The 23,528-nt window shown below is 48.2% G+C and overlaps 1 protein-coding gene and 2 pseudogenes across 1 annotated transcript; 2 read left to right on the top strand and 1 right to left on the bottom strand.

The window, feature by feature from the left end:
* Window positions 1-353: 353 nt before the first annotated feature.
* On the top strand, window positions 354-1,773 carry LOC122435780 (annotated as a pseudogene).
* Window positions 1,774-2,723: 950 nt separating this feature from the next.
* Window positions 2,724-7,454, bottom strand: LOC122435779 (annotated as a pseudogene).
* Window positions 7,455-20,489: 13,035 nt separating this feature from the next.
* LOC122435856 (protein lin-28 homolog A-like) lies at window positions 20,490-21,095 on the top strand. The gene has a single exon (XM_043459944.1). It carries the CDS (start codon window positions 20,490-20,492, stop codon window positions 21,093-21,095), a length of 606 nt encoding a protein of 201 aa, XP_043315879.1.
* Window positions 21,096-23,528: the final 2,433 nt, after the last annotated feature.

Here is a 23,528-nt window from a genome sequence, read left to right as displayed (position 1 = left end):
TTGAAGCCTGGGGACCCACCCTCCCTCCTCAGTGCTCCCACAGTTTTGAGTCCCTCTGTCTTGGATCTCACCTCATGCCTCTCTCCTGCTGTTTAGGCCTCCTTCCAGAACTCCCCACAGACTGCATGTGATGGACAGGTCCTCTGGATCACCACCCCCCTGTCACTAGACCACGTGGAGACAGATAGAAGAAGCCAGCCCTCTGTGACCCTCCCCTCTGTGTCAGCAGGCTTGGAGGATGCTTGGACACGTGGAGCTGATGTCCAGCCCAGGGCCGTGAGCTTGGAGGCTGCTGTGTCAGGCTCCTGACATTTGTGGCTCTGTGTTTCCACAGCCACATGAGGCCCTGAGAAATGAAGTTCAGCTGTCTGTCCTTCTGACAGCCTTATGTGGGTTTCATCTTAAACAGTGTCAAGACCCTGTAGACACAATGGCCCCCTGTGCTATGCGGACCCAGCACTGTACCCTGGCCGTCCACATCGAGCACTGGGACTGGGAGGATGTGGCCTGGAGGGAGCTGCTGGAGCAGAGCCTGGGGATGAGCCCCACCCATATCCAGGCCTTGATGCTGGACAGGGACAAGTTCAGCCACGAAGTGATTGCTGGCAAGTGACGCCCTGGCAAGTGACGCCTGATGCTGCCCGCATGGCCCCCAGAGCTGCCCTGGATCTCAGCCGGGGATGTGCTCATTTGTTTTCTGTTGAATCAGTTGGTGAGGGGCGGGGTGATGCTGAGGTTTCCTCAGAGGGGCAATGAGGGTCTCTGGGCTGGAAAATGGCAGTCCGAGGTCCCTGACCACCACTGTGGGCCTCAGTCCCTGTTTGTGCTCTAAGAGGCAGAGGTGTGTCCAGGTCTGTATGTGGTACTTGTCTCTGTGTGTGTGTCCCCACATGTATGTGTGTCTGGCAGTGATCATGAGAGGCAGCACAACACCCAGCCTGGGTTCCCCACCCCCACTGCCTGCAACAAGGCCTGAGCAAGTCTCCTGACTCCCCAGGGGTGAGGCCCCACAGCAACACCTGTATCCTGGTAATTCGCTTGGGGACCTGATGTCTGCAGCCTCCCTGCTGGGTCCCTCTGCTCTATCCATGCAACCCATAGTGGTCAGACTGAGAGGTGCCCTTGTCCTGGTGGGTTCATGGAGTACCAGGCCTCTCCCTTTCATTTCACTCCCTCCCTCACTTGGCCTCACCCCGAATTCCCTTTGCTGAGGTGAGCCTGTCTGAAAGGCTCAGCCAGAGGATCAAGTTCACCACAGTTCCCCTCTGAGATATGGTCTTAGTCTCTAGTAGGCCTGACTGTGAATCACCTTGTTCTCCTTCTGTGTCCTGTCTTGCACACAGGTCTCGTGGACATTGGGGTCACTTTGCTGTGCTCAGAAAACCTAGGTCCCAAAGAGGTGTGGAAGTGGGAGCATCAAGCCCTGCTGCCCGACCTGTGAAGGAAGTACCTGGCCATGCTCGGCAACCCCCACTGTCTGCTGCAGCCTGTCCCAGAAGGGCTGGGAAGGGCATCTTCCAGGTGGACATCCCCGAGCACCTGATCCCCTTTGGGCAGGAGGCCTGTCCAGACTGGGCTCTCAAGTGGAAGGTGACCGAGAGACCAGCTCATGGTGACACCATCCAGTTGCCATCCAGCCCTGGATGTGCCCATCTGGTTTGGTCTGAATCAGCCCCACCCTGGGGTGCACTGCCCACTTGGTGCGGGGCTCGGGGCCAGGACTCCCCTCATGTGGTGCTGCTCTGGACTCAGCGAGAGTCTGCAGGAATTTGACCTTTACAATAACATGGCCTCGACACTCATTTTGGCCCTGCTGTGTCTGGGTGGTTGAGAGAAATGTGTTGTTAGGAAACCGCTTAGTGGTTTTCCCTCTGTGTTCTGGTCCAAACTCCCCTATGTTAGAACGGTATCTAGGGGGTGATGGAGAAGGCTGGGGGCGGGGCTGAACCTGAGCAGCCAGCGAGGCCTCTGGCAGGCAGAGAGGCCCACAGGCCCTGAAACAGGCCGCGGTGTGTCCTTGCAGGTGACCCTTGCCCTGCTCTAAAGTGTCCCTTGGCTCACAAAGTGTGTGTGTTGGTCACGGTGTCTGGCCACTCCCGGTCCAAACACAGGCTCCTAAACACAGCTGTGAGGGCAGAACGACAAGGGCTAGTGTTCACCTGGTAAAACCTTGTACTTGTTTTTGGGTTTGGGATCATGTGTTTGCAAGGCCCTTGGTGGGTGGGGTGACCCTGCTTTCTGGTGGGCCTCTTGGGGAGGCCCCTGGATCGGGAGCTGGAGACGCTCAGCTGCTAATCAGAAACTTGTGTCATCATCGGGGGGACCCAGCAGGAGCCCCTTCTGCTTCAGGGTGCATGACTCATGGAAGGTGACACCCCCAATAGTCAGGAGCCAGACTGGGTCTTCTGCTGTGTGGCGAGCAAGGACCAGGGACCAGCCCATCCTGGGCTGGCCTCAGCACTTGGCTTGGGAGCCACACTCTTGGCTGAGGGTTTGAAATGCTGCTGCTTCAGATGAAAAGGGACCATGGACCTGGACTGAGGCCTGCCTTGGGCATGGGATTCCAGCCTCATCTGGATCACCCAGCGCCATGTGTGAATAGCATGGACAGATAGAACAGAGACTCGCAGTTCTCATTCAATTCTTTATTTACTCCTGTGGAGTTTTGTTGTACTTTATTAGAGCCAGAGAGTGCTTTTGAGTGTTCCTGCAGTCTTGGCAGCTCAGGGATTGGGGTTGTTCTTGAACTGCTCACAGAGGGTACATTTGTAGTCTGAGGACTCCTCCTGCTCCTCTGCCTCAGGGGCCTCATTTTGGGCCACAACAGAAATGGCCGCCATCATGATGCAAAAATTGGTGTGGTACATAGTCATCACTTAACCATAACCTGGGTACTCTGAGGGGCTCTGGGGCAGTTCCCCTGTGCTGTCCCTTTCAGCAGTAGCGGGGGTAGAGATGTGGCCTTGCTGGATATGCCCTCACCACTGGGGCTGCCCTGTTCGCTGGGGAGATGGTTTGCCCCAGCCCACATGGCTACACTGCCCATAAACATAAGAACACAGAACAGAAATGAGCACTGGCCAGGGATTCCATGAGCAGTTGGTGTTCTCTTCTGGGCCTTCTTATCAGCATCTTTGTGGACTTGTGATGGAATCGAGGAGAGTGTCTGGTCGCCACTGCATGCTTCTTTCTCTTTGGGTTCATTGTTGCACCGATGATGGGCCGAGCAATTTTTCTGGGGTCACCTTTTCTCTGGATGTTCTGCAGGAGTAGAGGCTTGTCTCTCTGAAAGTTGGAGTTGTGATAGATCTGAAAGGAAATTAATCACTTCAGCCATCTTTGGGGAGAATAGTTGTTCCTCGCTGCCCTCCTCACTACCACCGTCCAGACCTTGCCTAACTATGAAGACAAGGTCTCTTCACTCCTGGCAGGTTATGAGGCCCTAACAAGTGTGCTCCCTAGAACTCCCCTGGGGCCAGCCTCGCCTTGAGGTGTTACTGGCACTCCCTGACATCAAGTGGCCTCTCAGGGTCTGGAGTCACCCCTGTGGATCCTGTCTAAGGGGGTTCGTGGAACACAATAGGCCCTGCTTTCTCCTCTTTCCTTTACCGGTCTCTCACAAGAAAAAAATTCTCCTAAGAAATGAAACCTGTCCAGCACTTGGCTCTTCAAGTCTAGTCTCCCCAGAAGGACTTTCTACATTACCATCATCTTCTTCTTCCCTGCAGAGCAACCCAAAGGGTGAATTTTACTGAACCCGTACAGGATCAGTTCACGGATGAAGCTCTTGATGCTGTCTGTCTCGAAGGTCCTGTTTGCGCCTATGCACTGGAGGACCTCCGTCTAGAACAGATCAGCCCTGATGACCACTGTGTCTCCCTCATCATTCCAGTGCACAGAGATGAAGTCTGCATCCTCCACGATCATCCAGAGCTTCCTGGGGAAGGACAGCCTGAGGACGGCATTGTTCTCTTCCTCACTGGCCCTTCCTGGGTTCAGGCCCTGTTGGGGTGGGTTGTCTTGGGAGCCCGGATCTGAGCCCACGGGTTGCTCCCTCTGCTTCTCCAAAGCCTCCCCTGAATCGATGTTTGGATCTGGGGAAAAAAATAATGTAAGAGGCTGTTCATCTCTCACCAAGAGAAAACTCCTGTAACATTTCAGCAAAAAGAACAAACAAACAAAAAACCCTTAAATATCTTATTTTGCAAGTTCTCGTGGGTTATACCAAAATTTTTCTCTTAATATGCAGTTGTTTTGAAAAAAAAAAATATAGAAACTAAAACTCATCCATAAATGTGTAGGGAACACCAATTACTGCACCATCTGGCCACCACACACAGGAATGCACGTGTGTGTTTTTCTTCTATGAAAGCTTTCAGTCTCCACCCACCTTCCCACCCGCCTCTGTTTTGCTCACCAAGAAGACTGAGCTTTGGCCTCATGAATGGGGGGTTTCTGTTGAACTCAGAGGGAGGTGGAGGAGTGGGACTGTGAGGTTGTGGGCACCGTCTGGCCTGAAGTGAGGAGAAGTGTGAGTGCTCCCCCTCTGGGTCCAGTTATTTCAGGGACCTCAGGGGAGATGCCCATGAAGAAGCCTCTCAAACACCTTCCCTGCAGTTTCCACACTTACAGCATGTCCCAGGTCTCGGGTTCAGCTGTTGGTTAACAAATCCTTTCCTGCTGGACAAGAAAAGTGTTTCCACAGAGAACCTGCCCAGATCTTGGCCTCAGTTGGTTCGCTTGTTGGACATGAGAAGTGTTTCCACAGAGAATCTCTCTGGGTCTTGGCCTAATTTGGTCCTCTTGTTGGATGTGAAAAGTGTTTCCACAGAGAATCTGCCTGGATCTTGGCCTCAGTTGGTCCTCTTGTTGGACATGAAAAGTGTTTCCACAGAGAATCTGTCTGGATCTTGGCCTCAACTGGAACAGATTTAACAGGCAGTATGTTCAGGGTTCAGGAAAGTTAGTTCTCAAGCGTAATTTAGGGCTACAGCACCTCCACACCTCCACCCCTCCTGTGCTCATGGAGCCTTCTCTTCAAGAGGAAGGTGTTTGGCAACAACAGCCACAAAGACGCATACTAAAGAGGAGAAAGGCCATGGCAGATGGGGCTGGGTGTCCTTGGGGGAGCAGAGGGGCCTTGGACTCTCCATGCTGGACCCCTGCCCCACCTGCTTCTCCTTCTTCTAGCTGCTCATGCAGCTATCTACTCCTGAGTGCCTGCCAGCAAGGGGCTCCCAAGACACCTCAAGCTGGGGATGGAGATGGGAGAGCTGGATGCCAGGGAAACTGAACCCTGCTGCAGGTCAGCACACTATGGACAAGGGCCCGCCTCACTGAACAGTTAGGCCCTGTCCATTCAGGACACCCTGTCTGGACTCCAGGTGGCAGTACAGCTGCCCCCAGTGCCCACCTGGCTCTCAGGAGATGGAAGAGAGACTGGGTTGTAGTTTCCACCTCCTGCCCAGAGAATGACAAAGGCCAGTTCCCCAAAGTCAGAGCAGAGTGGTTAGAGTGACTGCTTGGGTCTCACAGGGTCCCTGTGAAGAGGGGTTTACTCCTGACTGGATCCTTATTGGCTGATTCTATTTCTTTTTTGTCTTCACATCAAATCTCACAAAGACAAGTAGTCCAGGTGCCCACAACATCACTCACCTAGGTGCCGACAACCCTTCTTATTTATTATGGGCACGGAGACAGGTTGGCTGGAATGACACTCTCCTGGACCAGAGAAGAAACACCCTAGGTTGTGTCTCTTTTACCTCCTGTGACCCAGGTGGGCACTAGGGGCAGAGCACATGAACCTGGGGTCTGGAGAGGGTGTCCTGAATGGACAAGGCCTAACTATCCAGTGTGGCTTCAGTGGGTACGGGCAAGAGGGGCACTAACTCCTTTATAAATATTTCAGACAACGACTGAGTTCCTTTTGGTTTTTGGTCTCAGATCTTTTTGATATGGTCCATTTTCAGTCTTTATTGAATTTGTAACATATTGCCTCCATTTTATGTTTTGATTTTTTGACTGCAAGGCATGTGGGATTGTTACCAAGTCCAAGCTTGCCCTGCTTGCCTCACAACAGGCCAATTAATCAGAGGTGAGGTGCTGAGGCAAGGAACATGACTTTACTTGGAAAGCTGGCTGACTAAGAAGATAGAAGGCTAATATCTCAAAGAAACCATCTTGTCAGGGTCTGGATGCCAGTATCTTTTATAGAACACAGAGCTGGGGAGGTGACGAAATAAAAAGGACATTTATCTGGCAAGTATCTCCTGGAATGGACAGTCTCGGGAGGAGACGTGTTACTTTATCCCTTCCTGTAGCCATCCACAGGTGGACAGGTACTGAACAAAGGCAGAGGGGCAGGGTTTCCTGAAGCAGGCCATTATGTATGGACAGTATCCCTGTAGTAAACAAACCAACAGGAAACAAAGGTTAAAGTAAAACATTCAGCATGGAGTCAGATTTTGATCTTCCCTTTAACAATTCCCCAGTGTCAGTGTCCATTCCACAATCCTATTGAAAAAGGGGTCATGACTATTCTAATTGCTCCATTAGTTGCATATTTTTGGGAGTGTCCACCACTGGTGTCAGTGTACCAAATGTTGAGATTTGTCTTCTTTTGTTTTTCTTTGAAAGTCTCTACTTCATACGTGTAAACATAAAAATATTCATAATCTGGGTGTTGAGAGTTATGTTTTATTCAGTAAGAATCTTTTAGGATTTCAAAACCAAGAGGCAGCATCTAAAGTTTAGGAATTTAGAACTTTTCTATATATGGGAAGATGCACCAGCCATCTTACTGAAATCAATTGCTTTGATACCCACCTTACCACCTGGGACCAGTATTCTGTCTTCTTCTTCCCAAGTTTCTTCACGGCTCACCATGAAAAGTGGCTGAACCCTGGTGGCTTCTAGAGGGAAGGTATTCTCTTTCCTGAGTTTCTTCAGGGATCACCATGGGGAATGGCTGCAGTCTGATGGCTGCTAGAAAGCAGGTATTCTTTTCCTTCCCGAGTTTCCTCAGGGCTCACTGTAGCAAGTGGCTGCAGTATGATGGCTTCTGGAGAGTAGGAGGGGGGACCTGAATCCCCATAGAGATCATCTCAGCAGAGACAGCAAGCACATCCTGTGACTCTAGACAATCTTCCAATGTTCAGGGTTCAGCATTCAGCCCACAGGATGCACAGCCATCAGCTCAGCCACCATGCTCTGCACTTAGTTGCTATGTAGCCCTGAAACCTACACTGCAGGAGGCCCTCTAAATGTGGCATCCTGTCCAGCAAACTCTCGGTCACATTCTCCAAGCCTAGCCAAGGCCCAGCTTTGCTGAGACGGTCTCACTGGGGACCCAGGTTCCCCCTCCTGCTCTCCCACATTCCATACCTGACTGGGGAGATGGCAGGGGATGGGGGCACAGTTCCTCCAAGCAAGTAGGGCACAAGTTCTCCCACCATCTCTTGTGGTCCATCCCTGGGAGCACCATCTTGTGTCACTTCTAGAGGCAGGGGACACGTGTCCCCAGCTCACGCACTCTGTCTAGAGGACATAAGCAATGAGCATTAATGTAGCAAACCCCGAATGACCTGCTTAACCTGGAAGACTAGTTCCTGGGATGAGACATAAAGTAGGAAAGTAGCTTCTTGGTGGGACTGGCATTCGCCAGACCTGGCTTGGGGGCAGCAACAGTAGGCTAAGGGGCCCACAGCTGTGGCAGCCACACAGTGCCTCTCAACAGCCCTGTGGTAACTGTGTGGCCAGAGGGACCATGCACCTGCACTCAAACAAGGAATGGCCTCTGGGAGGTCTGTGACAGAACAAAGTGACCATGAGCCTGTGCTCAACCAGCAGACAGTCTCTGAGAGGTTTGTGACAGACCAGAGTGACCATAAGCACGCATTCACCCAGTGGTGAATTCTTGTCTGGAGAATCCCATGGACAGAAGAGCCTGGTGGTCTATAGTCCATGGGGTCGCAAAGAGTCAGACACGAGTGAGCATGCACACATGAAACAGAAATGGACTCATGGACAGAGAGAACAGACTGGTGTTCTCCGAGGTGGAGAGGGCGGTGGGGGGATGGTGTGGGAGGTTGGGGTGAGCAGATGTAGCTTTTAAATAGAATGGATAGCCAGAAAGATAAAGAACATTACAGCATACTAACACATATATATGGAATTTAGAAAGATGGTAACGATAACCCTATATGCAAAACAGAAAAAGAGACACAGAAATACAGAACAGACTATTGAACTCTGTGGGAGAATGTGAGGGTGGGATATTTCAAAAGAACAGCATGTATACTATCTATGGTGAAACAGATCCCCAGCCCAGGTGGGATGCATGAGACAAGTGCTCGGGCCTGGTGCACTGGGAAGACACAGAGGAATCGGGTGGAGAGGGAGGTGGGAGGGGGAATCGGGATGGGGAATACGTGTAAATCTATGGCTGATTCATATCAATGTATGACAAAACCCACTGAAATGTTGTGAAGTAATTAGCCTCCAACTAATAAAAAAATAAAAAAATAAAAAATAAATAAATAGAATGGATAAACAAGGCCCTGCTGTACAGCAGAGAACAATATTCAGTATCCAATGATAAACCATAAAAGAATGTTTTTTAAAAAGAATGCATATATGTGTGTAAGTGTATCCCTGAGTTGTGCAGCAGAAATTAACACATTGTAAACCAACCATACTTCAAAAAAAAAAAATCCTGATTAAAAGAAAGAAAGAAAGAAACAACAGACCCTAGCCAATTACAACAGAAACTCAACCCAGGAGCACAGACTTCTGAGCAGTCAGAACATGGACCAACCAGTCAGAAGAGGGGCCAACAGGAAACGGGGTCTCACAGCAGGCCACAGGCTGGCTGTGAGCCCCAGGCACCATAAGCTATGAGTGTCACTGGAGGAAATGAGAACTCTATCCACAGGACTCCTCTTCCAGCTCAAAATGAAGTGGCTCTGCTTCCCCTGACCACATAACTGAAGGGGCCCTGGGACGCCATGGCTTGGTGCTGGGAACAGGAATGTACTGGTGAGATCCCAATCCAGGGGGAGTCTGTGAGGCCAGCTCTGGTGCACGGTGAGCCAGGATGAGCGAGGAGGGCAGCAGCTCAGCCAGTTCCTCGAAGGTTGGGCAAAATAGAGTCCAGGAGGCCAGAAAGTGTTCTAATGGAGGGAAGGCCCCCCACGTTCAGTGCCTCCCCTCTGGCTGAGGCCCAGTGCTGCCCCCCCTGTGCCGGTCTGCAGCACATTCTGCACACATCCTGACAGCTCAGCTGCTGAGCCCCAAAGTGAAGTCTTGTGATCGCAGCCATGTCCACAGGCACCAACAGCACCAACCACCTGCTCTTAGTCCAACTGCGAGGTCTAGCTGAGACCAGCGGACACGTTGTTAGCTGTGCTCTAGGGTGGCCCCCGTGTCACCTGTAAATGGCAGTGTCATTATGCAGGCCAGTAAGACTCAGCCTGGAGGACTGCTAGAATCAGTGGGCACACACCAACCCATGAACATTCCCGGTCCTGGGCCAGGACCTGAGTAGAGTTTTTGCTCGCCAAGGACTGAGGTTATTGTCTGTCTCCTCACAGCTGTCCTGTGCCTGGAACACGACCTGGCCTGTCTACCTGAACAGGTAGACAACTGCAGAGAGGAGAGTCCATGGACCAGATGAGGTGCATCCGTCCCCAGGCAGGGAAGGGGCCCCATCTCAGGGGGAGCCCTTGGGATCCCCCAACTTAAGCATAATGAGGCTTCAGGCACAGGTGTTGGAAACAGACTCAGAGCCTCTTTAAGTCATGCATGGCAGGACACACAGGTGAGTGAAGGCTGGAGGGAATTTACCATAAAAAACAGAGTGTCTGGGAGAAAGACGGGCTTGGGTTGAGCTGAGCCCAAGGGGGCTGGGAGTCTCGGCTTAGAAACCCTGTATGCCTCTCTCCCATCTCTGTCTCCTAATCTACTTAACCCCCACTCTGCAGCCTGATGCCCTCTGTCTTGTGCATCTCCACACTCAAGACTGTCCACTCATTCACAGATATTTGTTTAGAACTTGTCTCTGGCCAGGTCGTGTTCCAGGCACAGGACAGCTGTGAGGAGACAGACAATAACCTCAGTCCTTGGCGAGCAAAAACTCTACCAGAGGCCAAATGCACCCCTCCTGTGGCCGTCGCCCCCAGCCTTGCCCTCCTCAGCCCACCGGCCGGCCCTGCTGGAGCTCTGGCCCTTGGAAGCAGTTCTGTCTGAAAATTCTCCCTCCTCCAAGAAGACACTTCTCTGGACTCACCGCCCGTCAGCCTCTGCCACCTTGTGCCCCGTGTCCTTCTCAGCACCTACCACCATCTGAAATGGCCTCCCCGACACCTGCATCACCTCAGTGTACCTGGCTATGGTAGGTCTTCAGTGAAGGAAGGTCCCAGCTGCCTTCAAGCCCTTTCTGTTAAGTTCCCACCACAGATTCCCATCACGGTGGCCTGGAAGGACTTTCCAGATGGGTGTGGAGCAGTGGCTTGGCAGGGTCCGAGAGGGTGGACCCACCTGGCTGCTCCAGTGGTCAAGGTAGGCAGGGACCTCCCAGCACTGGCTCATACCCGGAAGGCAGGCAAACCAGCATCCTTCTCCCTGTAACCATAACGGGGTAAGTCTCTCGTCACTGCTCAGGGTCGTAGCTGCCCAGAAGGACTGTCAGTTCCATAGTACTGAGCACCCTGTGTGCTGTTACACATTTTACCTGTGTGATCTCAACTCCCTCAGCCAGAATGCTTTGGGCTACATGCTTGGAAGAGTCAAAAGGAGTGGTTTAAGGTCACTCGAGGTAACACAATTCAGAGACAAAAGGCCTCACCACCCACCAGGAGGCCCAGGGACAACATCTGAAAGGGAGCTGCTTGTCTCATGACTTGTTTAGCATGAGTCGTGCCCTCCTGGTGCCTGGGGGGCTTCTGTGCCTCCAGCATCACATCACACAGTCAGAAGGGGGTGGGAGAAGGAAGGCAAGACCAACAACAGAGCTTCACTTTGCTCCCAGGAGCCTGAAGGTGCTGTGTAGCAGCTACCACGTGAGGATCACAAGGTGAGCATGGCAAGGCTGGCCCTGGAACTATTAAGCTGGATCCCCTGCCTGGCCTGCTCTTAGTCAGCTCACTGCCCTCTCAGGTACCTGGTGAAGCCTGCAGGATGGGCAGAGACCCTGGTGAGGACACAAGCAACTGTGGTAACACCCTGCCCTGCACTCTCCCAGGACTAGGTTCCCTCTTAGGATAGAGAAGGTGTCAGGGCTCTAGACGGAGGAGGTGACAGGCAGCCACCACAAAAGGACTGATTTTTGTTTTTGGTAGCTTGCTTCTGACACTTAATACTGGAGTGGGTTGCCATGGCTTCCTCCAGGGGATCGTCCCACCCAGGGATTGAACCCAGGTCTCCTGCATTGCAGGCACATTCTTTACTATCTGAGCCACCAGGGAAGCCCAAGAATATTGGACTGGTTAGCCTATCCCTTCTCCATGGGATCTTCCCAACCCAGGAATTCAGCCAGGGTCTCCTGCATTGCAGGTGGACTCTTTACGAGCTGACCGAACAGGGAAGCCCAGAGGGAAGGTTGCAGAGTGAAAATGATCAGCCCATTGACATTGCTCACCCTAGACGTGGTCCTGGCATCACTCTTCTGCGTCCCACACCAGAAGGTGTTCCAGCACACAGCCCCTCTGCACCTCAGCTTTGGCCTCTTGGACAAGGGGACTCTGACAGCTGTACCATGAGCCTGTGCTGGTGAAGAGATGAGCGAACCCTTCTAAAGGATTGAAAGCTGCTGCAGATTCAAACCACAAAGCTATATTACCGCTCCCCAGATTACCAGCTGGTACTCACTGCTCACCTTACACCACCAAACAGCTCACTCTCTGCATTCAGCTGCACAGCTGCCAGTGTGCGGAAATTGTCCCTGATGGTGGCAGTATGCTTCTTCTTGGTCCTGTCCCCATGTTGTTGTTCCGACTCTTTGCAACCACATGGACTGCAGCACATCAAGCCTCCCTGTCCATCACCAACTTCCGGAGTTTACTCAAACTCATGTCCATTGAGTCAGTGATGCCATCCAAACATCTCATCTTCTGCCGTCGCCTTCTCCTCCCACTTTCAATCTTTCCCTGCACCAGTCTTTTCTGATGAGTCAGTTCTTCATATCAGGTGGCCAAAGTATTGGAGTTTCAGCTTCAGCATCAGTCCTTCTAATGAACATTCAGGGTTGATATCCTCTAGGATGGACTGGTTGGATCTCCTTGCAGTTCAAGGAACTCTCAAGAGTCTTCTCCAACACCACAGTTCAAAAGCATCAATTCTTCTGTGCACAGCTTTCTTTATAGTCCAACTCTCACATCGGTACATGACTACTGGAAAAACCATAGCTTTGACTAGACGGACCTTTGTTGGCAAAGTAATGTCTCTGCTTTGTAATATGCTGTCTAGGTTGGTCGGAGTTTTTCTTCCAAGGAGGAAGCATATTTGAATTTCATGGCTGCAGTCACCATCTGCAGTGATTTTGGAGCCTCCAAAAATAAAGTCTGTCACTGTTTCCATTGTTTCCCCATCTATTTGCCATGAAGTGATGGGACCGGATGCCATGATCTTTAGTTTTCTGAATGTTGAGTTTCAAGCCAGCTTTTTCACTCTTCTCTTTCACCTTCATCAAGAGGCTCTTTAGTTCCTCTACACTTTCTGCCATAAGGGTGGTATCATCTGCATATCTGAAGTTATTGATATTTCTTCTGGCAATCTTGATTCCAGCTTGTGCTTCATCCAACCCAGCGTTTCTCATGATGCACTCTGCATATAAGTTAAATAAGCAGGGTGACAATATACAATCTTGACATACTCCTTTCTCAATCTGGAACCAGTTTGTTGTTCCATGTCTGGTTCTAACTGTTGCTTCCTGACCTGCATACAGGTTTCTCAGGAAGCAGGTAAGCTGGTCTGGTATACGAATCTCTAAGAACTTTTCATGGTTTGTTATGATCCACACACTGAAAGGCTTTGCATAGTCAATAAAGCAAATGTTTTTGTGGAATTCTGTTGCTTCTTTTATGATCTCACAGATGTTGGCAATTTGAACTCTGGTTCTTCTGCCTTTTATAAATCCAGCTTGAACGTCTGGAAGACCCTGGTTCAATTCCTGGGTTGGGAAGATTCCCTAGAGAAGGGACAGGCTACCCACTCTAGTATTCTTGGGCTTCCCTGGTGGCTTAGCTGATAAAAAATTTACCTGCAGTGTGGGAGACCTGGGTTTGATCCCTGGGTTGGGAAGATCCATTTGAGAAGGAAATGGCTACCCACTCCAGTATTCTAGTCTGGACAATTCCATGGACTCTATACTCTATGGGGTCACAGACAGTTGGACTGATCAACGTTCACTTTATAGCAATGGTTAAAGGGCAGAGTTGTTGTTAAGGAAGAGGGTGTTTATAGGGTCCAAACTCCCTTCAGCTGGCCTCAGGTGATCTCTTGGTGAGCTCCTCTGGAAGGAAGAATGCTACAATTTTCCATTTTGCCAGAGAGGGTTAGAGTTTAGAGATATTTTCATGTGTATCCCTTTTAAAAGAAACAGGACCCTTACCCAAGACAAAATACTCTTTCTTGACTGCTCTTTCCTTCTCTCTGCATGCCCTCCCTTCCCTCATTAGCACCTCTTCCAATCTGCCCTTTGGAGCTCATGGTAGGTCATGGAGCTGGGAGTCTATTCCCAGCAAAAAAAACAGGGGACATAGGAAAGGCTTCTGGGCGCAGAAGCTCAACAGGGTCCTGCTTGATTCCACTACCAGGCCCTGACCCTACACTAACTATGGCCCTAAGCTGTTTATGATGGCCTGAGTTTTCCCAAACTGTCCTCTTAAATCTCTCCCTAACTAAGGTCCTGATGCTGGTCCTAACGAAAACCCTGACAGTGTCCCTGGGACACTAAAGTGTCTTTTACTTAAGGTCTTCGAGTTTTCTCTGAGGCCCTGACACTATCCCTAATTAAGTCCTTAACTCCATCTTTGTGAAGGCCTGATGCACTCCCTCACCCTGGCACTGATACTCTTACTAAGGCCTTAAAAAAGCCTCTACTGAGGGGCTGATACTGCCTATAAATAATTCTCTGACTCTTTCCCCAACTAACATGCTCATTTTGCCTCTAAATAACACCCTGAGACTCGTTCTAATGCCATGATGATGTTTCTAATAGCCCTTAATATCCCTACTTTTGCCATGACCCTGTCCATAAATAAGGCCCTGAATATGTACCGAAGTAGGTGTCTGATGCTGTCCCTAACTAACACCCTGATGCTAGCCTTATTAAGGTCCTGACATGCAGCTCAGTAACAGCCTGAACTTCTTTAAGGCCCTCAAGTTATCTCTAACTGAAGCCTTGAAACTGTGTTTAACTAAGACCCAGAAACTGTCCCTAGCTAAGGCCTGAACTATGCTTTATGAAGGCCCTAAGCCCATCCCTAACCCTGACACTGTCCCTAATTGAGGCCATAATAATGTGCCTTATACCTTAAGCTGTCACAAAATAACATCCTGATACTATTACAAAGGCCCTGACAATGTCCCTAAGAAAGTTACTGAAGTACATCTAACTAATAGCCTTAACTATCTCTTACTCAGCCCATGAAGTTATCTCTGAGGTCCTAACACTGTTCCTAATTAAGGCCCTGTTGCTGGTCCTAAATAATGTCCTGCTGCTGAATCTGAGTCCCTGATGCTCTTCCTGTTGACCTTTGCCCTGCTAACAGAGTTCTGCCAAGAGAACACACTGGTCATAACAAACACCCTCTTCCAACAACACAAGAGAAGACTCTACACAGGGACATCAAAGATGGTCAATAATGAAATCAGATTGATTATATCCTTTGCAGCCAAGAAGCTTTACACAGGCTGCAAAAACAAGACCAGGAGTTGACTGTGGCTCAGATCATGAACTCCTTATTGCCAAAATCAGACTTATATCAAAGAAAGTAGGGAAAACCACTAGACCATTCAGGTATGACCTACATAAAATCCCTTATGATTATCCAGTGGAACTGACAAATAGATTCAAGGGATTAGATCTCATAGACTGAGTGTCTGAAGAACTATGGACGGGGTTCATGACTTTGTGCAGAAGGCAGGGATCAACACCATCCCCAAGAAAAAGAAATGCGAAAAGGCAAAATGGTTGTCTGAGGAGGCCTTACAAATAGCTTAGAAAAGAAGAGAAGCTAAAGACAAGGGAGAAATGAAAGATATACCTATGTGAATGCAAAGAATAGCAAGGAGAGATAAGAAAGACTTCCTCAGTGATCAATGCAAAGAAATACAAGAAAACAATAGAATGGGAAAGGCTAGGGATCTCTTCAAGAAAATTAGGGATACAAAGGGAATATTTCAGGCAAAGATAGGCTCCATAAATGGCAGAAATGGAATGTACTTAACAGAAGGAGAAGATATTAAAAAGAGTTGGCAAGAATACACAAAAAACTATACAACAAAGATCTTCACAATAACAATGATGGTGTGATCACTCATCTAGAGCCTCACATCTTGGAATGCAAAGTCAGGTGGGTCTTAGGAAGCTTCACTATGAACAAAGCTAGTAGAGGTGATGCAATTCCAGTTGAGCTATTTCAAATCCTCAAAGACGATGCTGTGAAACTGCTGCACTCAATATGCCAGCAAACTTGGAAAACTCAGCAGTGGCCACAGGACTGGAAAAGATCAGTTTTCATTCCAATCCCAAAGAAAGGCAATGCCAAAGAATGATCAAACTACCACATAACTGCACTCATCTCACACCCTAGCAAAGTAATGCTCAAAATTCTCCAAGCCAGGCTTCAACAGTACGTGAACCTTGAATGTACAGATGTTCATGCTGGATTTGGAAAAAGCAGAGGAACCAGAGATCAAATTGCCAACATCCGTTGGATCATTGAAAAAGCAAGAGAGTTCCAGACAAACATCTACTTCTGCTTTATTGACTATGCCAAAGACTTTGAATGTGTGGATCACAAGAAACTGAGGGAAATTCTAAAAGAGGTGGGAATACCAGACAACCTGACCTGCCTCTTGAGAAATCTGTATGCAGGTCAGGAAGTAACAGTTAGAACTGGACATGGAACAACAGACTGGTTTCAAATCGGGAAAGGAGTATGTCAAGGCTGTATATTGTCACCCTGCTTATTTAACTTATATGCAGAGTACATTATAAGAAACGCTGTGCTCACTGTTTATAATAGCCAGGACATGGAAGCAACCTAGATGCCCATCAGCAGATGAATGGATAAGGAAGCTGTGGTACATATACACCATGGAATATTACTCAGCCATTAAAAAGAATTCATTTGAACCAGTCCTAATGAGATGGATGAAGCTGGAGCCCATTATACAGAGTGAAGTAAGCCAGAAAGATAAAGAACATTACAGCATACTAACACATATATATGGAATTTAGAAAGGTGATAACGATAACCCTATATGCAAAACAGAAAAAGAGACACAGAAATACAGAACAGACTTTTGAACTTTGTGGGAGAATGTGAGGGTGGGATATTTCAAAAGAACAGCATGTATACTATCTATGGTGAAACAGATCACCAGCCCAGGTGGGATGCATGAGACAAGTGCTCGGGCCTGGTGCACTGGGAAGACCCAGAGGAATCGGGTGGAGAGGGAGGTGGGAGGGGGGATCGGGATTGGGAATACATGTAAATCCATGGCTGATTCATATCAATGTATAACAAAACCCACTGGAAAAAAAAAATAAAAAATAAAAATAAATAAATAAATAAATAAATAAAAGAAAACTATAGATCTATTGTAAACATAAAAAGAATCAGCATCAAGGATATTTTTAAAATACTATGAATACTTTGATACAAAAAGAAATAAAGTTAACAATTTATTTATTCTAAAAAAAAAAAAAAAGAAACGCTGTGCTGGATGAAGCACAAGCTGGAATCTAGACTGTCGGGAGAAATAGCAATAACCTTAGATATGCCAATGACACCAGCCTTATGGCAGAAAGTGCAGAAGAACTAAAGAGCCTCTTGAAGAAAGTGAAAGAGGAGAGTGAAAAAGTTGGCTTAAACCTCAATATTCAGAAAACAAAGATCATGGCATCTGGTCCCATCACTTCATGGCAAATAGATGGGGAAACAGTGGCAGACTTTATTTCTCAGTGTCCAAAATCACTGCAGATTGTGACTGCACCCATGAAATTAAAACACGCTTACCCCTTGGATGGGAAGTTATGACCAAGCTAGACATCATATTAAAAAGCAGAGACATTACTTTGCTGACAAAGCTCCATCTAGTCAAAGCTATGGTTTTTCCAGTAGTCATGTACCGATGTGAGAGTTGGACTATAAAGAAAGCTGAGCACCAAAGAACTGATGCTTTTGAACTGTGGTGCTGGAGAAGACTCTTGAGAGTCCCTTGGACTGCAAGGAGATCACACTAGTCAATCCTAAAGGAAATAAGTCCTGAATATTCCTTGGAAGGATTGATGCTGAAGCTGAAGCTCCAATACTTTGGCTACCTGTTGCAAGGAACTGACTCATTCAAAAAGACCCTGATTCTGGGAAAGATTCAAGGCAGGAGGAGAATGGGACGACAGGGTATGAGATGGTTGGATTGCATCACTGACTTGATGGACCTGAGTTTGCGCAAGCTCTGGGTGTTGGTGTTGGACAGGGGAGCCTGATGTGCTGCAGTCCATGGGGTCGCAAAGTGTTGGACACGACTGAGCCGCTGAACTGAACTGAAGCTCTTCCTAAGGTCTTGATGATGACTCTACCTAAGGCCCAGACACTGTCATTAATAACCTAACTCTTTACTTATATAACACCCTAATTGTGGCCCTAACTCATGACCTGACAATGGTCCTATTTCCCTGACCTTGTTCCTTCATAAGGCCAAGAACCTCCTCTTCACTAAGGCCCTGACATTGTCAGGAATAATCACCTGACTTTTTCCCTATGTAGCACCCTGATTTTGTCACTAACTAATGCCCTGCTACTGGTTCTAATTACAGCCCTGCCACTGGTCCTATTGAAAGCCCTGAGATATCCCTAAGGAACAACCTTAAGTGAAGACTTGACACTGTCCTTAGCTTTGGCTGTGATGCTATCCCTAATAGTCTATGTTGTCACTAAATATCCCTCTGATCCTGTCCATAACTAAGACCCTGAATATGTCCCTAAGAACGTATCTGAAGTGTCCCTAATGAACAGCCTGAACTGACTCTTGCTAAGGCCCCTAAGTTATCTCTAAGGCCCTGATGCTGGCACAAAATAATGACCTGACACTGACCCTTACTAAGTCCTTGCCCGGGAGTTGTCCCAGGGTGCTGGGCAACTTTCTGTTTTCCTCATCTCTTGCCTGCTGCCTGCCATTGAGCAATCTAAGATTCTGTGATGCAGTGGTCCCACATAGGATGTGCCTGAGGAGGCTTAACTACAGGAGGATGATCATGGCCATCCACCCTCCAAAGGACAGTGGCTCAGGGTGGTAATCTCTCAGCCAGTGTCTGACCTCAGCTTTTGTGTCCCTATTTGTTGTAAAACGCTCAGAGTTACTTCAGTAACATTTTTAAATGGATCTCCCCCTTGGCATATTTATAAGATAAATTTTTACTGAATTAAAATTGAGGAACAATATTATTAGAATGAGCAGGAAGACACAGGATGCCCTCCAGTGATCTATTACTTGGAGGATTTTACAATTCTCATGAGAAAACACTCACTCTCATCACCCTCTAGGCATCAGCATGAAGTAGGAATTATCTGCATTCTTTATTTATCCCTCTGATTCTTACAAAACCTTTCCTTAGGAGAAATCTCTGGGCTCTGCAGGAACTGTGAGTGGTGACTATCAGATAAAACTGAGACTGAAAAGCAAGAGGAAAAGAGGAGGTGAGGAGATGAGAATTCTTGATGGAGAAGCAGGGGCATCCATGTTCAATCTCAACCTGACAGTCTGAGTTGGTATCCAGTGAAAGGAAGGACCACCAGGACCTGGCCCCATTGGCCTTGTCACCTGATGTGGGGACTGGAGACACCCAAACTGCCCTGGCAACTTTCAGAGAAATAAACAAGGTAGGAGAACACCACAGGAGCCACACTGGAAAAGGTCACTGCTATGAAGTAAGATGCAATTTTCAAGAAAGTGAAGGATGGTCTCTTGGTTCTCAAAGACTTGCAAAGACTCTGTGTTCTTCTGGAGACACGTTGAAGCCTCCAGTCTTTGAGGGCAGTGATGAGAAGGAACCGGGCTCAAAATCATCCAGCACTCACTCCTTGAGGGTTCTGAGGATGACCAGTGTCCAGCTCAAGGGTGTTCTGGGGCCTGAAACCCCCTTATCACCTGCGACGGGAGAGGCTGCATGGGCACCCGACTGGACCAGCAGGGGGTTTGGCTGGTACGCTACAGACCTTCATCAGCTACATTATCTGCAAACATGTTGTGCTATTTTGGATGGTGGATCTCTTTCCTTACTCCTTTTGTACACAACCAATTCACCTCTTTTGTCTTTTTTTGTTTGTGCTTTTAGTAGCACATCAAAGAAATCATGATCAAATCCAAGGTCATGAAGTTTTTCTCTCATGCTTTCTTCTACAGGGTGTATAATTTTGGTTCTTATATCTAGGCCTTTGATCCATTTTGAGTTGATTTTGTATATCAAGGGAAGTAGGGGTCCAACTTTGTTCATTTGCATGTGGGATCTGGTTGTCCCAGCACCTGTGCTAATTACTGAGGAAAAATATTTGCAAGTTATGCCACCAAAAAGGTCTAATTTCCAAAATATACAAACAGCTTACACATCTCAAAAAAAAAAAAAAATGGGCAGGTCTAAATAGACATTTCTCCAAAGAAGACATACAGATAATCAACAGGCACATGAAAAGACACTCCACACTGCTAATTATCAGAGCAATGCAAATCAAAACCACAATGAGCTATCACCTCATAGTCATCAGAATGACATCAATAAAATGTCTACAAATAACAAATGCTGGTGAAGGGGTGGAGAAAACGAAATCTCCTACACTGTTGGAGGGAATTGGTGCACTCATTGTGGAAAACAGTATGGAGGATCCTCAAAAAACAAAACAGTGTTGCCATATGAACGAGCAATCCCACTCCTGGGCATATATCCACACGAAGCTATAATTCAGAAAGATACATTCACCACTATGTTCATAGCAGCACTATTCACAACAGCAAAGATGTGAAAGCAACCTACCTGTCCAAAAACTGGTGAATGGATGAAGACGTATGTGTGTGACTGTGGTGTGTGTGTGTGTGTGTGTATGTGAGTATCTCAAATGCACGCATGAGGTACACACATTATTTAACTTATTTGTGCGACTATGTGAAAGTAATTAATATCATAAAACTGTATACTTAGGCCTCCGGACTTCTCTGGGGCCAGCAGCCGCCCAAGCAGGGGCCCGGGGCCGCGGGCTCAGCCGACTACCATGGGCTCTGTGTCAAACCAGCAATTCGCAGGTGGCTGCGCCAAAGCACCGGAGGACGCGGCCCGCGCGGCGGAGGAGCCGCAGCTGCTGCACGGTGCCGGCATCTGTAAGTGGTTCAACGTGCGCATGGGGTTCGGCTTCCTGTCCATGACCGCCCGCGCAGGGGTCGCGCTGGACCCCCCGGTGGATGTCTTTGTGCACCAGAGTAAGCTGCACATGGAGGGCTTCCGGAGCCTGAAGGAGGGTGAGGCCGTGGAGTTCACCTTTAAGAAGTCCGCCAAGGGCCTGGAATCTATCCGAGTCACCGGCCTTGGTGGGGTGTTCTGTATTGGGAGTGAAAGGCGACCCAAAGGGAAGAATATGCAGAAACGCAGATCAAAGGGAGACAGGTGCTACAACTGTGGAGGTCTAGACCATCATGCCAAGGAATGCAAACTGCCACCCCAGCCAAAGAAGTGCCATTTCTGCCAGAGCATCAACCATATGGTAGCCTCGTGCCCACTGAAAGCCCAGCAAGCTCCCAGCTCCCAGGGAAAGCCAGCCTACTTTCGGGAGGAGGAAGAAGAGATCCATTGCTCTGCCATGCTCCCAGAGGCTCAGAATTGAGCCACAGTGGGTGGGGGCTATCCTTTTGTGATCAGAAAGCTTTGAGGAGCAGGCATCAATCGGCAGAGTGGAGAAAGTGGGGACAGGGTGGGTAGGGGGCAGCTGGCACTGCCATATATCTGAGGCTGGAGTCCACAGCATCATCCCCTCTTCCCTCTTGGTGGGAAGAAGGGGTGAGGCAAAGAAACTCCAATTAGCTCTTTCCAAATGCATATGAGGGCTTTGGGGGTTAACCCTCCCTGCATGCTTTGTATGAGTCTCCACCCCCAGAATCTCCAGCTTTTGAAAGTGGCCTGGGTACGGAAGTTGTTTTAAAGAATAATATGGAATAGTATTTCCCATATCAGAGTGTAAAGATTAAGAAGAACAGATTGATGGACCCAGCCAACAAGCCACCACATTCCATGGGAGGAAACATCTCGGAGGGGCGGCAAGGTTTTCCTCTTCTCTCCTCATAACCTCCTCTTGGGACAGAATGCTAAGAACTGTCCCAAGTAATGGATTATGATGACAGATAAAGGGGTGATCGAGGAAACAGCTGCACACTTGGTGCTTCTGAGCTCACTCTCACCCCATTCTGGGCCAACTGAATTTTATTTATTTGCTGCCTTGGGTGACTGTACCTTGGGTCCCACTTTCTCCAGGATGCCAACTGCACTAGCTGTGTGCGAATGACGTATCTTGTGCATTTTAACTTTTTTTTTTTTCGTAATATAAATATTCTGGTTTTGTATTTTTGTGTATTTTAATCTAAGGCCCTCATTCCTGCACTGTGTTCTCAGGTACGTGAGCAATCTCAGGGATAAGTCAGCAGCAGCTCCGGGTCTGCACGGCAAGAATGCTTTTTATTGCTGTATCATCAGAGAGAACAACTATTTGGAGTGTATAGCCTATTGAACTACCTCATTTTTGCCAATTAGAGCTGGCTCTTCTGCCATAGTGTCCTCTTAAAACCCCTCCATCTTCAGCGTTTCATGAGAGACTAGGTTTTAACTGGGTTGCCCCATGACTTGGTCTCCTTCCTGCTGAAAGATTGGAAATTGGTCTGAACAGGAAAACGTGGTGCAGAGAGGTTAGGAGAGGCTGGGCCAGGTAAGAAGTGCAGAGAGGGGAAGCCAAGATTAGGCAAAGGTCATCTGTATGTGTGATAAAGGATTCCTGTTCCAGATCTATAATCCCAGGACTCACTTTATATACCAGATCCATCCTTCATCTGACCGGGCTAGGCTGACCATGCACAACAGGGGGTGTGTGTTTTATAAAAAATGGAAGTTGGTAAGGAGAGGTTTTTAAGAACAATGCCTCTGTACCCATCTTGAGCTGCCCAAGGATGGATATGTGAAGCAAGGACAAGATCTTTAACGATTCTGGGCTTTTCCTCCTTGGCTTCTGGAGAGACCATCAGCAATGGCTTCTTTGTGGTTCCTAGAGCCAGGGTCCTACCCTGCTGCAGCAGTGATTAGTATCATGGCAGCTAAAGGAGAAAGGGCAGTGGTTGGGGGGGGAGGGTGCGTTTACAAGCTGTGAGATCACTGCAGACCTACCTCACTGTGTTGTCACGGGGCAAATGCAATAGAACGCATTGGGTGATGTGTGTCTGATCCTTGTCTCTCCCAACTGCTGCCCCCCTCTAGTTATTATATTTGTCTGGGCTTTGTAGGACTTCACAAGTAGCTGATTTGGTGATTGCTAGGTGGCCTAGTTTGTGTAAATATAATGTGTTGGTCTTCTCCATGTTCTTTTGGGGTTTTATTGTTTACAAACTTCTTTTTATATTGAGAAAAATAGCCAAAGCATCTTTGACAAAATGTTCTGCACCAGGCAAAAAGATCTGAAACATAAGCTTGGGGGCCCCTCTTCTTGAAGTTGGGGGTGGGTCTTGAACTACACTTTCTTTTGTGTTCCCCTTCCTCTATTTCCTATTTCAAACAAGATCTATCCTAAAAACTAGATTCCTACCCCCTCCTCTTCCACGTTTGTGCCCCCCAAAATAGACCATATACCTATACGTTTAATTTGTGGGGTATCTGTGATTAAGTGATTTGTGCAAAAATCCTGAAGAAGCTAAGATCTCTCCATCCCTTGTTCCCAATCTCGAGTCATGTCCATTCCTTGATGTGATTCATGCTACACGGACTGCTGTATTTGGATGGATCAAGACCAACTTTAATTTCTAATCCAAGGGTAGAGAGGAGCAATGAAGGGGGCCTTCCATGTAGAAGGTGGGGCTGGGAGACCACGAAAGGAAGGATGAATGTATATCCAAGTCACTCAGGAACTTTTATGCAGGTGCAAGAAACTTATGTCAAAGTAGCCACAAGATTGTTTAATAGCAGACGGACGAATGTAACTCCATGTTTACTGCTAGAAACCAAAGCTTTGTATGAAATCTTGAATTTATGGGGAGGGAGGGAGGGTAGAAAAGCATGTACC

This window comes from Cervus canadensis, chromosome X (assembly GCF_019320065.1).
Source record: "Cervus canadensis isolate Bull #8, Minnesota chromosome X, ASM1932006v1, whole genome shotgun sequence".
Lineage (NCBI taxonomy): Eukaryota > Metazoa > Chordata > Mammalia > Artiodactyla > Cervidae > Cervus > Cervus canadensis.
This window is presented reverse-complemented; position numbering and strand designations above follow the sequence as displayed.